The sequence below is a fragment of the Salvelinus namaycush genome, chromosome 5 (assembly GCF_016432855.1).
Source record: "Salvelinus namaycush isolate Seneca chromosome 5, SaNama_1.0, whole genome shotgun sequence".
NCBI classification, from domain to species: Eukaryota; Metazoa; Chordata; class Actinopteri; order Salmoniformes; family Salmonidae; genus Salvelinus; species Salvelinus namaycush.
In genome coordinates this window covers 29,006,963-29,021,077 of record NC_052311.1, presented here as the reverse complement: position 1 = coordinate 29,021,077, position 14,115 = coordinate 29,006,963, and the positions used below count along the sequence as shown (strand labels likewise).

The 14,115-nt window shown below is 44.0% G+C and overlaps 1 protein-coding gene across 1 annotated transcript; it reads right to left on the bottom strand.

The window, feature by feature from the left end:
* Positions 1–195: 195 nt before the first annotated feature.
* On the bottom strand, positions 196–13,185 carry LOC120048167 (ubiquitin-conjugating enzyme E2 K-like). The gene is made up of 7 exons (XM_038993918.1): positions 12,767–13,185; positions 4,911–5,004; positions 4,632–4,690; positions 4,414–4,496; positions 4,217–4,316; positions 1,318–1,446; positions 196–1,145 (listed from the first exon to the last, which is right to left on the bottom strand). The coding sequence occupies exons 1-7, from the start codon at positions 12,827–12,829 to the stop codon at positions 1,071–1,073; spliced, it is 603 nt and encodes a 200-aa protein (XP_038849846.1). The 5' UTR covers positions 12,830–13,185; the 3' UTR covers positions 196–1,070.
* Between the last annotated feature and the right edge of the window lie 930 nt (positions 13,186–14,115).

Genomic DNA, 14,115 nt, shown 5'->3' with positions numbered 1-14,115 from the left:
TGCATGTTCTACTTTTCCCAGGTATATAATTCCCACTAGACTTTGTTTCCCCAGCATCATACATTTTGCTTCTCACCCTAGAGTTTTACACACACACAGGGAGGACTACTAAATCACACACACAAATGCAAACACACAAAAATAATTCTACAATATTAACCTCTTCTTAAAAGCACATAATACACATTCCACACATTTTGGATTAATTTACACAGACTTTAATAGCTTTATTTACAGATGAATTCTTGACAGTTTTTTCTCTGTTGGCATTATTCAGTGGATGCCATATTTTTCAAACCTTTACATTTTTTTAACTTCCAGTCTCAATTTGCTTGAGTAACGTTATCGGTGAACAATGAGGTGAGCGTTTTCCGCTTACTGTTTTCTTTGTTTTTAAAAATGGGAATCCAAATGTCTTCCTGTAGGAGGCCAGAACCAAATAAAAAAGGGGGAAGAAAGAGTGATGATTATGAATCATGAGGGGAGTGGGGCTACCTGCTGATGGAGTGGGCTGGGGAGGGGGGTTTGGGAAGTTAAAACTCTTAAGACAGGTGACATGATACGGATGTGGCTACTGCAAGGAAAAATCAGTAATGTTTCCTAGCAAGTGCCAAAAGGGTGGAGATGGAGGAGATTAAGAAAATGGCTCTGTTCAAACAATCTAGCATTGCTTCCTTACTTTCTTCAAGGTCATAGCTGATGTAAAAGGATTGTATAGTTAAATAGGATGCCAGTGAAGAGTGTTTGGACAAAGCCAGCGTGTGAATGGGGTCCAGCATGCGCTTCAGAGGAAGGGCACTTGGTTCAAGTCATTTGATTGAGGTATGTGAAATGGAAGGGTATAGTGCCAATGTGAAGATGGCAGGAAAGCTGGAGCGTGGTACAGAGCAGAGACGATGGTGATTATGACTAAGGGGAGAAGTGCCAGGAGGTTGAGAGTGGGTATTCAACAGGTGTGGAGGTGAGGGGTCAGAGGAACAGAGGAGGGCTTCAGATGGAGGGAGACTGAAGGAGAGGGTGTGTACGGAGGGGTCAGATGGGGTGATTTGGGACCAGGGGACCGTTGAGACTCAGTTACTGAGCAGTAGCTCTGTCGCAGTCGCCACGTCCCAGGATTTCGACGACAACGCCACTATTACTGCATTCTGTGGAGACGGGACAAACAGTAGAGAAGGAAGTTTATAACACAGTCATAACTATGCTACAGTATTCAAACGCAAAACAGATCCATTGGTGAACCATAATAAAATGTAAATGAGTTATGAAGGTATCGACCGCTGAGACAGCATTAGAGCTAGTCACGTGGGGCCCACTCACTTTGTCAAAGCCCATGGCACAGAGTTTGTCTATTTTGCGGGTGTACTCTGGACTGGAGGAGGGGGCGCCGGCGTACACGTGAGACCAGAGTCTGGCCGTCTGTTTGAACATCTCTGGGTTCTGCTTATACTAAAGGGTGAGAACACACAACACTGAGTTGGCAGTATACAAAACCTCACTACGCTACAATTTAGTAAAGCAATTGTAGACGAGAGGGCATGCTAAAACTACTTTATTAGCACTTATTGTGTGCTAAAAAAAGTTGTCTTGCACAACCGAGTGTACAGTTGCTTTTCTACAACGGGTTATCAACCTATTCATCAGCTAGTATATCATCCCTCAACAAAAATATAGGCTAGTCCCGACGCATCTATGGTTACTAGCCAAGCCGGCTGGCCGTTTATTCTATCGGTTAAGCTGCCAGAGACGCGACCCAGTCGTGAACTCTGTTCAATATCCCAGTCGTTGGTTCTAAATGTTCCGTTGCCATGCTGGCCGGCAACGCTCTTATCCCTTGCTAGCTAGCTAGCTAGCTAGCCAGCCAGCCAACTACGGCTAACAGTCACATCAAACCGTGCAGCTAGAAAAATTGTAGCTGCCTTCCATTTCGTTTCACCTGTTTTTCTATTGACATTTCTCTGTATACAGTGCATTTGGAAAGTATTCAGACCTGATGACTTTTTCCACATTTTGTTACAGCCTTATTCTAAAACGGATTAAATACATTTCAAAAAAGTTCCTCAATCTACACAATGCCCCATAATGACAAAGCAAAAACAGGTTTAGACATTTTTGCAAATGTATTAAAAATAAGTTTCCAAACACCTACTCATTCAAGGGTTTTTCTTTATTTTTTACTATTTCCTACATTGTAGAATAATAGTGAAGACATCTAAACTATGAAATAACACATATGGAATCATGTAGTAACCAAAAAAGTGTTACATCAAAATACATGTTATATTTGACATTATTCAAAGTAGCCACCCTTTGCCTTGATGACAGCTTTGTGCACTCTTGACATTCTCTCAACCAGCTTCATGAGGTAGTCACCTGGAATGCATTTCAATTAACAGGTGTGCCTTGTTAAAATTTAATTTGTGGAATTGCTTGCCTTCTTAATACGTTTGAGCCAATCAGTTGTGTTGTGACAAGGTAGGGGTGGTATACAGAAGATAGCCCTATTTGGTAAAAGACCAAGTTCATATACTGGCAAGAATAGCTCAAATAAGCAAAGAGAAATGACAGTCCATCATTACTTTAAGACATGAAGGTCAGTCAATTCGGGAAATGTCAAGAATTGACACTGATTTATTTAGAATTCAAGGCACACTTAACCAGCATGGCTACCACAGCATTCTGCAGCGATACACCATCCCATCTGGTTTGCGCTTAGTGGGACTATCATTTGTTTTTCAACAGGACAATAACCCAAAACACACCTCCAGGCTGTGTAAGGGCTATTTGACCATATTTACCTGGCCTCCACAATCACACTCCATCAATCAGGCCTTTATGGTAGAGTGACCAGACGGAAGCTACCCCTCTGTAAAAGCCACATGACAGCCCGCTTGGAATTTGCCAAAAAAGCACCTAAAGGACTCTGACCATGAGAAACAAGATTCTCTGATCTGATGAAACCAAGACTCAACTCCTTGGCCTGAATGCCAAGCGTCACATCTGGAGGAAACCTGGCACCATCCCTACAGTGAAGCATGTTGGTGGCAGCATCATGCTGTGGGGATGCTTTTCAGCGACAGGGACTGGGAGAGGGAGACTAGTCAGGATCGAGGGAAAGATGAACGGAGCAAAGCATCCTTGATAAAAACCTGCTCCAGAGTGCTCAGGACCTCGAAGGTTCACCTTCCAACAGGACAATGACCCAAAGCACAGAGCCAAGATAATGGAGGAGTGGTTTCAGGACAAGTCTCTGAATGTCCTCCAGTGGCCCAGACAGAGCCCGGACTTGAACATCTCTGGAGAGACCTGAAAATAGCTGTGCAGCACCGCTCCCCATCCAACCTGACAGAGCTTGAGAGGATCTGCAGAGAAGAACGGGAGAAACCCCCCAAATACAGGTGTGCCAAGCTTGTAGCGTCATTGCCAAGAAGACTCAAGGCTGTAATCGCTGACAAAGGTGCTTCAACAAAAGGGTCTGAATACTTATAAATGTGATATTTCATTTTTTTTAATCAATTTTTTTTTTTTTAAATCTACAAATCTGTTTTTTCTTTGTCATTATGGGGTAGTGTGTGTAGATTGAGGTGAAAAACAATTTAATACATTTTATAATAAGGCTGTAACGTAACAAAATGTGGGAAAAGTCAAGGGGTCTGAATACTTTCAGAATGCACTGTGAGAAATCAGCGTTTGAGGATTATGCTGATTCATGATTTTGACTGGCTGAGAAAAGATGTCCGTCTAGTCCTGACACTAATTCTCAATAGGACAGTGGAGATCGAATTTCAATATCAACACAATGTTGCAAATGTCGAGAGACAGACAGCAACATTTGCAACAAACCCCCCTTGTTGCAAACCAAATGTTAAGCTAGAAGCAAATAATGTCTAGATGCGTTTTACAGTGGAGATCAACTTAATGAATTGGCTGGCTGGGCAGATGGGACAGTGGATGAGCAGAGTTTTCTCAGATGGATCAGAACACAAGATACCCATTTTTGCGTCATAGGCTTACCCGTGCTAAACATTTTTTCTAGTATGGCTGGCTTAGAACGCGTCTCAACCAATCACAATGCTTGTTTTGACCAACCCATTGCAGAATAAAACAATGAGGAGACAGAGCAAGTCTAAAAAAACACATTACAAAATCTACAAAGACATTCCAGGCATACTTATGCATGCTCTCTCTCTCCCACACATGCACACAGTGTTCCTCTCACTTGATTGGCCACCACAGCGTCCTGTGGGTCGTCTGGTTCTGCAGCTGCCAGTAAGGCCTGTAGTGACAGCAGCACTGTCCTCAGCGTCATAGCTGCCGCCCTGTCAGACACACGGAGGGTACACAGAGTAGCCTTAACCAAGACATGACAATGAAAGAAATAATTGAATTTTAGTGTATTGAAATAAAGTGACTCACCACTGGTCTTTGAGGATGTCCAGACATATTGCACCTGTGACTGAGCTGATGTTGGGATGCCAAATCTTCGTGATAAATCGTACCTGGGGGGCCACGGGAAGCACATAAACAAGCAAATAAATTAGCAAGGACTTCACCCTGGCTCAGGTCAATGTTGACAAAATCCAAAACTGAATGACAAACATCAGAATATGTTTGATACACACACACCCACCTACCTTTGGTGGATTGAAGGGATATGTTTCTGGAATTTTTATTTCTAGTTGATATCTACCACCTGAAAACATTTTGGGGGAAAATATTTAATCACAGCAAGAAACCTGTATCCTTTTGCATGACATGAACCACGCTCACTCGAGGTAAAAGTGCTCTGAATCCTATTGTGGTAAGTCAGGTAGTCTGCCTCAGCCCTCAAGTAAACCCCAGGCGAGTCTGTCCCAGGTAAAGCAGTCAGGTCTGTCTGAATAGACGACAATAACCTCCCCTGGGCCTCTCACCTTCATACGGTGTATCCGGTGGCCCTGCGATCTCCCCCTTCAGCTCTGTGAAGTTCTCATCCACCAGGTCCACTTTTATCTGGTTTTTACTCGTCTGTCAGAGAGAAGAGAGGTCATCGGTTAGTTCTGTCACAGAGCACGGGCCAGGGTGTAAGGAAAGGAGGGGTCTCCGTCAGAGGGTACCTCATCCCAACTACCTCTCAACACAGACATTCTCACGGAAAAGTGAGAACTAATACTTTCACATGATCGGTCTCCTTGCACTTGAGTATGACAGATACCTTGATCACAAGCAACATTGAGACGTTTGAAAGTAGTGACTTGTGCTATAGATTCTGATATGATATCCAAAAGGGCCAAAAGCTACCGGTATCTTCTTGCATCGTGAAGTGTTCTAGCCTGTAGAGAAATTATTTTGCAAACAGTTATGAACATTTCTACATGCCGTGTCGCATTATTCAAGTGTGTTAACTTCTGTGCAGCATGAGCTGGGAGCTAACATGATGTATCCCAGACTCCCAGTGCAGCCTAGCAATGCGTAAGTGGACCAGGCACGGTGCGCTATAATAAGTGGTCGGCTGTGCTGATAGACAGGCTTGATCCGTGAGACACATTTGACAGAAGTACCGAAAGTAAAAAATAAAATTTTGAACCGAAACGTTTTTTTTTTTTTTTATGTCATAGTATCAAAAAACGACCCAAGTTTCAGTATACCGTGCAACACTATTAAGCTGTGGAACCCAGAACTGTGTGTGACCACTCGGTTACGGGGACACCATTCTGCCGAGGACACCCAAACCAGTAGACACCGCAAAGCCCAAGCAGCCTAACCCTCTCTGGAAGTTGCTGTAACCCTGCTTGGGATATTTACACTATATTGGCTATTGGATGAGACGCAGGGTCCGTTCCAGCTTGGTATGTCAGGGTGGGCAACTGGAAATGTGGAATAAATGCATTTAGGTTATAGTTTATTAAGACGCATGAATACGCCACACAAACAGCCTGATAAACAATCAATTGGCTGTTTTAAAATGAATTTCCTGCAATTTCACGTTGTAATGGTCAATAGATGTGATGGCATGTTTAATATATGCAAATACAATTTACCCTATTACAGAATAAAATAATGTAAGGTGTTCTAGCTAATCAAATCAACGTTTATTTATGTTCCAGCGTAGTGTAAGCCACACAATACAATGAAATGCCTACTCGCAACTAAAGCTCTCCTTGCAAACAGTGCAATTATTCAGCTTTATGTATTTGTGTTTACATTAGGCTATAGCGTAGTCATAGGCCTATACTGCAAATTGTTGTTTGTTCCTGAACAAGCCGAATGGCAGAGCTATCCTTCAACACCACAAGTGGAGTATGACTCTGGGGGCATGGTCCCTTCTCCTCCACCTCTGGGATACTACTCAGCACCAAGTAGGGCCGCGTCCCCAACAACGCAGCGTGTGACTTATTCTTCTACATTGGGAGTACCAGGGAGTTGCTGTGCATTGGACATGGCTGCATACGTCATAGGGAGTACAGTTTCGCCCGTATTGAACAGAATATTATGCAACAGAAGACCAGATCCCAGGGTTCATCCTGTCAGGGGAGCCCTCTCCAACAGGTTGCAGTAGAGAACGTGGGACAGTCATATGAAGGACAGCAGCAGGAATGTGTCTCTTCGGCCCCGGCACCGTTGCCAGGTGTGACTGTGACCATCGGGTGTGACTATATTGCTTCTCCGGTACTGGCACCGTTGTCGGGCTCGGCTGCGACTGAGACCGGGCAGGGACACGTCATGTCCTCGGCCTCCGCCGATCCCGCCGAGTTGCCTGCTACAGAGACTGAGCCCACAACAGATGTCATTCCCGATTCCCCCCTCCACCATTGTGGAGTCTGGGGGGAACCCTCTCCTATGTGATTCCAGCAGCATCGCCACACGGTAGTGAGCCTATGTCGCTGGCTGGACCCTATTCCTCACTGCCGCCAGATCATCACCAGTCAAAGCTACACGGCGAGCCTGTCTGCCCATCCGACACTCTGTCCCTGCAGTAGGGGACCCTCCAGCAGCACCGGACCTGTCTGCTGCTACCTCCGATGACCGGTCCAGCCATGACCTGTGCCCATGGGGGGGATACAGCCACACTGGTGTCACCAGCTACTGATAGTAAAGCTTTACCTGACACAGAACCAGCCCTGGGTCCCCAGCGTGCACCACCTGACCCAGCTCCAGTCCTGGTCCTGCTGGACTCAACCCTCAACTGTGGGGGACACAACAGACCTCATTGGGGCCGACCACCCAGACTTCACCACCCAGTGTCCTGTCCCAGGGGCACTACCTATTCCTGCTCCTGGGGTCTGAGCTGATCCACCATCTGCCTTGGACTCACCATTATTGGCCTGAACTCTGGGTCTACCGTTGGGACCTTCTCTGGGGCTTGCCCTGGGTCCACCTCTGGTTCATGCACTGGGGCACAGCCTGCCTCTGTGGAGGAACCACTGCCGCGCCTGCTCTCCGCTGCCGAGGCCTGGCTTGCCTCAGTTGGGGAGCCGCTGAGCCTGCTCACCTCCCGGGCCATGGACACAGGGGACATCCTGGCCCGCCTCTGTGGGGCCCTGCTTATTAAAGAGCTCCGTGCCTTTCAATGTGACACAGTCATAGGATGCCGCCTTTCCAACAAGTCAGTTCATCAAATGTCTTTCCTGCTTTAGCTGCCCCGGTCAACTGTAAGTGCTGTTATTGTGAAGTGGAAACGTCTTGGAGCAACAACGGCTCAGTCGCGAAGTGGTAGGCCACAAGCTCACAGAACGGAACCGCCGAGTGCTGAAGCGCGTAAAAATTGTCTGTCCTCCGTTGCAACACTCACTACAGAGTTCCAAAACTGCCTCTGGAAACAACGTCAGCACAACAACTGTTCGTTGGGAGCTTCATGAAATGGGTTTCTATGGCCAAGCAGCCACACACAAAGCTAAGATCACTGTGCGCAATACCAAGTTTCAGCTGTTGTGGTGTAAAGCTCGCCGCCATTGGACTTTGGAGCAGTGGAAATGCATTCTCTGGAGTGATGAATAACGCTTCACCATCTGGCAGTCTGACGGACAAATCTGGGTTTGGCGGATGCTAGGTGAGCGCTACATGCCCGAATGCATAGTGCCAACTGTAAAGTTTGATGGAGGAGGAATAATGGTCTGGGGCTGTTTTTCATGGTTCAGGGTAGACCTCTTAGTTCCAGGGAAGGGAAATCTTAACGGTACAGCATACAATTACATTCTAGATGATCCTGTGCTTCCAACTGTGTGGCAACAGTTTGGGGAAGGCCCTTTCCTGTGTCAGCATGACAATGCCCCCGTGCACAAAGCAAAGTCCATACAGAAATGGTTTGTTGAGATCGGTGTGGAAGAACTTGACTAGCCTGCAGAAAGCCCTGATCTCAACCCCATCGAACACCTTGGCAATGAATTGGAACACCGACTGCAAGCCAGGCCTAATCGTCCAATATCAGTGCCCAACCACACTAATGCTCGTGTCTGAATGAAAGCAATGCTCCAACATCTAGTGGAAATCCTTCCCAGAAGAGTGGAGGCTGTTATAGCAGCAAAGGGGGGGACCAACTCCAAATGAATGCCCATGATTTTGGAATGAGATGTTCGCCGAGCAGGTGTCCACATACTTTTGGTCATGTAGTGTACATCCCATGTTCATCTTCCTCAGTGTGTTTAAATAAAGTTCCCGTGTGGGCGTTAACTCTTGGGCTGCGTTATTCCCCTCTAACCAGGGGTGGTGTCACTGAGTCACATCCATAGAGCCGGGTAAAATACTAAAGACGGGTCACACTCTTTCACTGGTGCCGTCCTTTAAGCACCAACCGCTTCAAATAAACGCTACGCCTAATAGTCCTTACTTCATCACTTATTATTACAAACAGGTCATCACTTCTCACCATGGTGCTGAGTAAAGTTAGATAAAAGCTTAATCAATGTCTTGCAAGATCAACGATTAATTAGCATTTTACGTAACAGAACCGACTACAATAGCATATCAGGCCTAGAACATTACTGTTACACCAAAAACACCTCATTTCTAATGAGATTTTACGATGGTCAGCTGAAGCACCGTTGTCCATTTTTCTGGTGTGCGCCAAAACTCAACCGAGCGCGCCACTAGGCGGGACACATGCTTCGACTGAAACAAAATGCAAGAAAACGCATCTGCTCTAATCTGCTCACGAAACAGTAATTCAAGAGCATCTAAATGCATATTCCCATGAGATCAGTCAAATGGATTTGCACGCAGACGCAGGTGACGTGTCACCAGTAAAACGTGAAGAATTATCATTCGCGATTGACAGTGACGGCCTATTTTGAAATTAGGTAGCCTATGCCTAACCTGGTATTGGAGGGTATTAAAAATAGAAAACATGAGACAATCTATGTGTGGGTATAGGCAATTTGCAATTGGAGGATGCATTTTCTTTAATGATAGGCTATTCAATATGTTACATCTGTCGGTACAAAAGGAAAGAACGTCATAAACAAAAATTGCGCTCCATCACCTAAATAAGATCGCACTACACTACTGGGTTTGCGGCAGTGGAGGCTGCCGAGGGTGGGATGGCTCATAATAATGGCTGGAACAGAGCGAATGGGAATGGCATCAAACACATGGAAACCATATGTTTGCATTTGATACCATTCCACTCATTCTGCTCCAGCCGTTACCACAAGCCCATTCTACCCAATTATGGAGTCACCAACCTCCTTTGGTTTGTGACTATGAACTTCCATTGTCTCCGATTTAGTTTGCAGTCATTCTGTTAACAGATTTTTTTTGTCATTCTGTTACCGATTTGGTAACAGAATAATGCATTTGAATTACTTCATAAATCATAAACCACATTTGTATCAGTAAAAACAAACTAATTGGTAGGTCTACCTTTACTTGTTATTTCTGTGAAGTTTCATTATCCTCCCTCCTCATGAGGGAGAGAAACTAGAAAATAACTTAAAGATGTGGGTTTTTGACAACAGAATGACAAGACACCAGGCAATATTTCTTAACTTATAGAAGGCAAATAATTTCTGCTAAACTAAATATAAATGTTGATATTAGTTGGGTGTTAGGTGACCCAACAAACAATGGACGCAATGCAATAATTCTACAAAATACTGCAGTAAACAAATCTGTTTTCACTAAAGGTGTGTTTGTAAATTCAATCTGGAGTGCCAGAGTGCGCTCTGGGCGTTTGTAAATTCAGTGCGTTGTCAGATTGTCCATTCGTAAAGTCAGAGCATTTCGCTCTTGGAGAGTTCAGAGCACACACTGGACGATCTGGCCGAGGAGTGGGGTTGATCCGAGCGTTCGGACCTCACAACGGTAGTCAAGCATCCAAGCTAACCGGCTAACGTTCGCTAGCTACTTCCAGACATAAACAAGAGAACACCTCACTGACCGTTTTACTTGCCCTAGCAGAGCTGATTATGCTGTTTTTATGTTATCCAGAGCATTGGTGACTGTAAGTGTGCTGCTGGCAGCAATTTAATTGAGCTTTTTTGGTGACATTTACTGACACCGGCCATATTCAACAGCTGTTAAATGTTCGTAAATTCATCAACTATTCTGCGCTCTGGCACACTCGGACGAGAGTGCTCTGAAATCGGAGTAGATAGCCAGTGCAAATTTACGAACGCACCCAAAATGTAAATTATGTGGTCGTCAAAATACATAAATCATTTGAAAACAATGTGGCAGTAAAAATCCCAATACTGTGCCAAGAACATTCAAATCTGTGGGCCAACCCTTTTAGTGAAACTCCACAAATCGTTGTGTTTATAATGGCGATGGGTATTCCTCAACCTTGAGTAAGATCGATGTGACATTGTATTGCCAAGAGCTATGGGAAAATCCTGAGGGTGTTTCACGGTCAACGGACGTCTTGACTGAACAAAATATACACGCAATATGTAAAGTGCTGGTCCCATGTTTCATGAGCTGAAATAAAATATCCCAGAGATTTTCCATACACACAAAAAGCTTTTCTCTCAAATTGTGCACAATTTGTTTACATCCCTGTTAGTAAGCATTTCTCTTTTGCCAAGATAATCCATCCACCTGACAGGTTTGGTATATCAAGAACATGATTAAACATGATCATTACTCAGGTGCACTTTGTGCTGGTGACAAAAGGAAATTCTAAATTGTGCAGTTTTGTCACACAACACAATGCCGCAGATGTCTCAAGTTTTGTAGGGAGCATGCTGACTGCAGGAATGTCCACCAGAGCTGTTGACAAATAATTGATGTTAATTTCTCTACCATAAGCCTCTAACGCCTCTGTTGCATGTTGCGTTAATATTTTTGTTGAGTATAATGTAAAACTTTTTTCTTCTATCATTCAGATGTTTTCAGAGACACGGGGGAAAACAGCAGGTTACAAAGTAGAGCTTCGTATCTACATTTTTATGTATGGGTTGTGAGGGATTGGTCCAAAATCACATTTCGCCACCCCCATTTCTATGACTAGTGCTAGCGGTGTGGGGAGTGCCTTACGCCGTTCGCTGAGACAACGAGCCAGAAGAGCGGCAGCACTGCGCGTCATTGGCTGTATTGTGCCAGTGGCAAATTTTGTGATTAATGGTTTTATTCTTTCAAGTAAAAACTACCAGAATTCAGTGGCTACAGCCTACAATCAATAAAAACATAGCTAAATACCAGTGAATTGAAAATATGTCCTATCTTGTCTTTTGTGCAGCTGGTTCTTGCATGCAGCTCACTGTTCTGTGCTTAGGCTAACTATTTGCTGCAGTTTATCCTCCCATCACCAGAGTAACTCATCAACACCAAAAATAACATTACAATGTAACCCAACTCGGATGTAGGCCTACCGTAGAAGTAAACCATGTTATCCAACTAGGAACCGTCTGTGTTACAGTTCAGACTTAGGTGAGAAGTGTTCATCTGTGTCCGTACTGCCACATTTACATAATATAGCATTTGAACTGAAAAGACGTCATAACAATATGACCACCCTATCTTGAGATATTGGACAAAACATGTTGAATTTAAGAATCCAGACAGGTGATTTGATGCCTTTATCGACTAGGGATTAACATGGACCTGTCCGGGACCTTTTTCAATAACTTGAAAATAAGATGTATGGTAAATCCTATCCTCATGAAATAAAGTGTTCTGCGTTTCTGGGAGAAGCATCTATAACATGGAATGCAAAGTATAACACCTGAACCAAACCATGTAGTTCTAATATTTGATGATGATTTCTCTTCAACCTAGCCTGCAACAGGACAGGTAGAAAATGTCACACTAACGTTAGCTTTCGAACCCTCTGCGGCAGAAGTTGCACCCTGGTGGTAACCAATTATGTATATAACAATCATTGGTGGTAACATATCGTTAGCGGTGTGTGGCAAATATACTTTTTAGCTAGCTTGGTGGCTAAATAACCAGATATCTAACGTCTTCACCTCTAATCATATCAAGCCAGGGTGAGCGTATTTGCGTGGCTTATTTCACTACCCCTGGCCTAACTAGGTTGCTACCTTCGCTAGAAACGCTATCTGTATAGTAGTAGCTGGCATCCAGGCAGGGGGTTTCCTGTAGGCTAGCAGCCATAACTAACGATAACGTAGTTAGCAAAAAGCCAGTCACATTTTCCTTCATTGGCCTTCGCTTGCAAGCCAGCTAGCGCCTTGTCCTTCGCTTTTGTTAACAGCTGGTACCGCTATCTAGCTGTTAGCTAACAAAACACTACTTTCCAACAACAGGCAATCGTGTTTGACACAAACTCTGCTAACGTTGCTAGCTACCTAGCGTTGCATTCACGGTTGATATAAGAAAATAAATAACCCACCTCCTCGCTTTTGAGAACCTCTTTAAATTCCCGTTTTATCCTTTGAACCGCGATGTTGGCCATGATTTCGCCGTGTTTCTGTCGGAAGGGAACACGATCCTCTCGGTCACAGGCCTTACTTGGCTTCAGCCCTCCTACTTAGCTAGCTAACCCAGCGAATTCGCAGTCCCCCTCGCACTTTCGTTCTCTGCCTCTGTCACTTTTGGATCGGAGCAATAATAACAGCTGCAAGGTACAGCTAGCTACGGCCACTAATTGCTAAGTTCTACGGGAACGTGACCGAGCCCCGATGTCATAAAATATAACGCTAGTTAAAAAAGAGCCGAGGGACATGTGTATTTTCTCGCAATATTGCCACTATGTACGCAGTGGACAGAAGGTGGTCCTGGAAACATTTTAATACCAACTACATGCCGCTGAAATGCGGGTCATGTGATTTCTACAGCATTGGTACCCTCCCTGTCATTATAACATTTTAGAGAGCCTTCTTATGTCTGTAATAACTGGTAGACGTACTGGCATGAGTGGATAATTAAAAACAGGCATACATTTGCTTGATTATGTTGTCCAAGGTAAACGTTCATTGATCATCAATAAATAATGACAATGAACATTATATTTATTGTTACCTGGACCTCACTTCTTATCATCAATGATGCAACATTCAGAACCTACCTATAGAAAAGTATGTATCTGGGACACTTATAAATAAGGTTCACTGTATACCTCCATAAACCCTGGGGTGTATTCATTACGCCAATTCTGTTGCAAAACATTTAGTTTGTTGCAATTGCAAAAGTTTTTTTAACAGAAACAGTTTACGCCAATGAAAAACGTTTTACAACGAAAATGAGAGTTTCTATTGGACAAATTCAGGTAGGTCCCTCACAGTTTCATTCCGTTTGCTCTGTTTGCTTCCGTTTGGTTCTTAAACGTAGACGGGTTCCGTTGCAAGATGTAATGAATACACCCCAGTCTTGATTATGATGGATGAGAACAAGGTCAAAGGTTATTCTATTAATCTGTCGTAACAAAGCATTTCCTCATTTGTATTTGTGGTCTTTCACTGCCTATAACTAGAAAAACTGTTTCATGTGGAGATGCCACATCATTACATGACAACTCAAGATGACCATATGTCAGTCATTTTGCATATTACCGAAGTTACAAACTAGACTCTGTGGTGAAACAATGGTACTAATGCATCCTCTACTCTGGGGGTTTCCAAACTTTTTATTTAAAAAATTCAGGACCCCACCATGTAAGAAAATGTGATGTAATCAACAGCCAATGTTTACTTTTTTAATTGGGCCTATAACAGTCTATTACAAATCAGTCTGAGACATTTC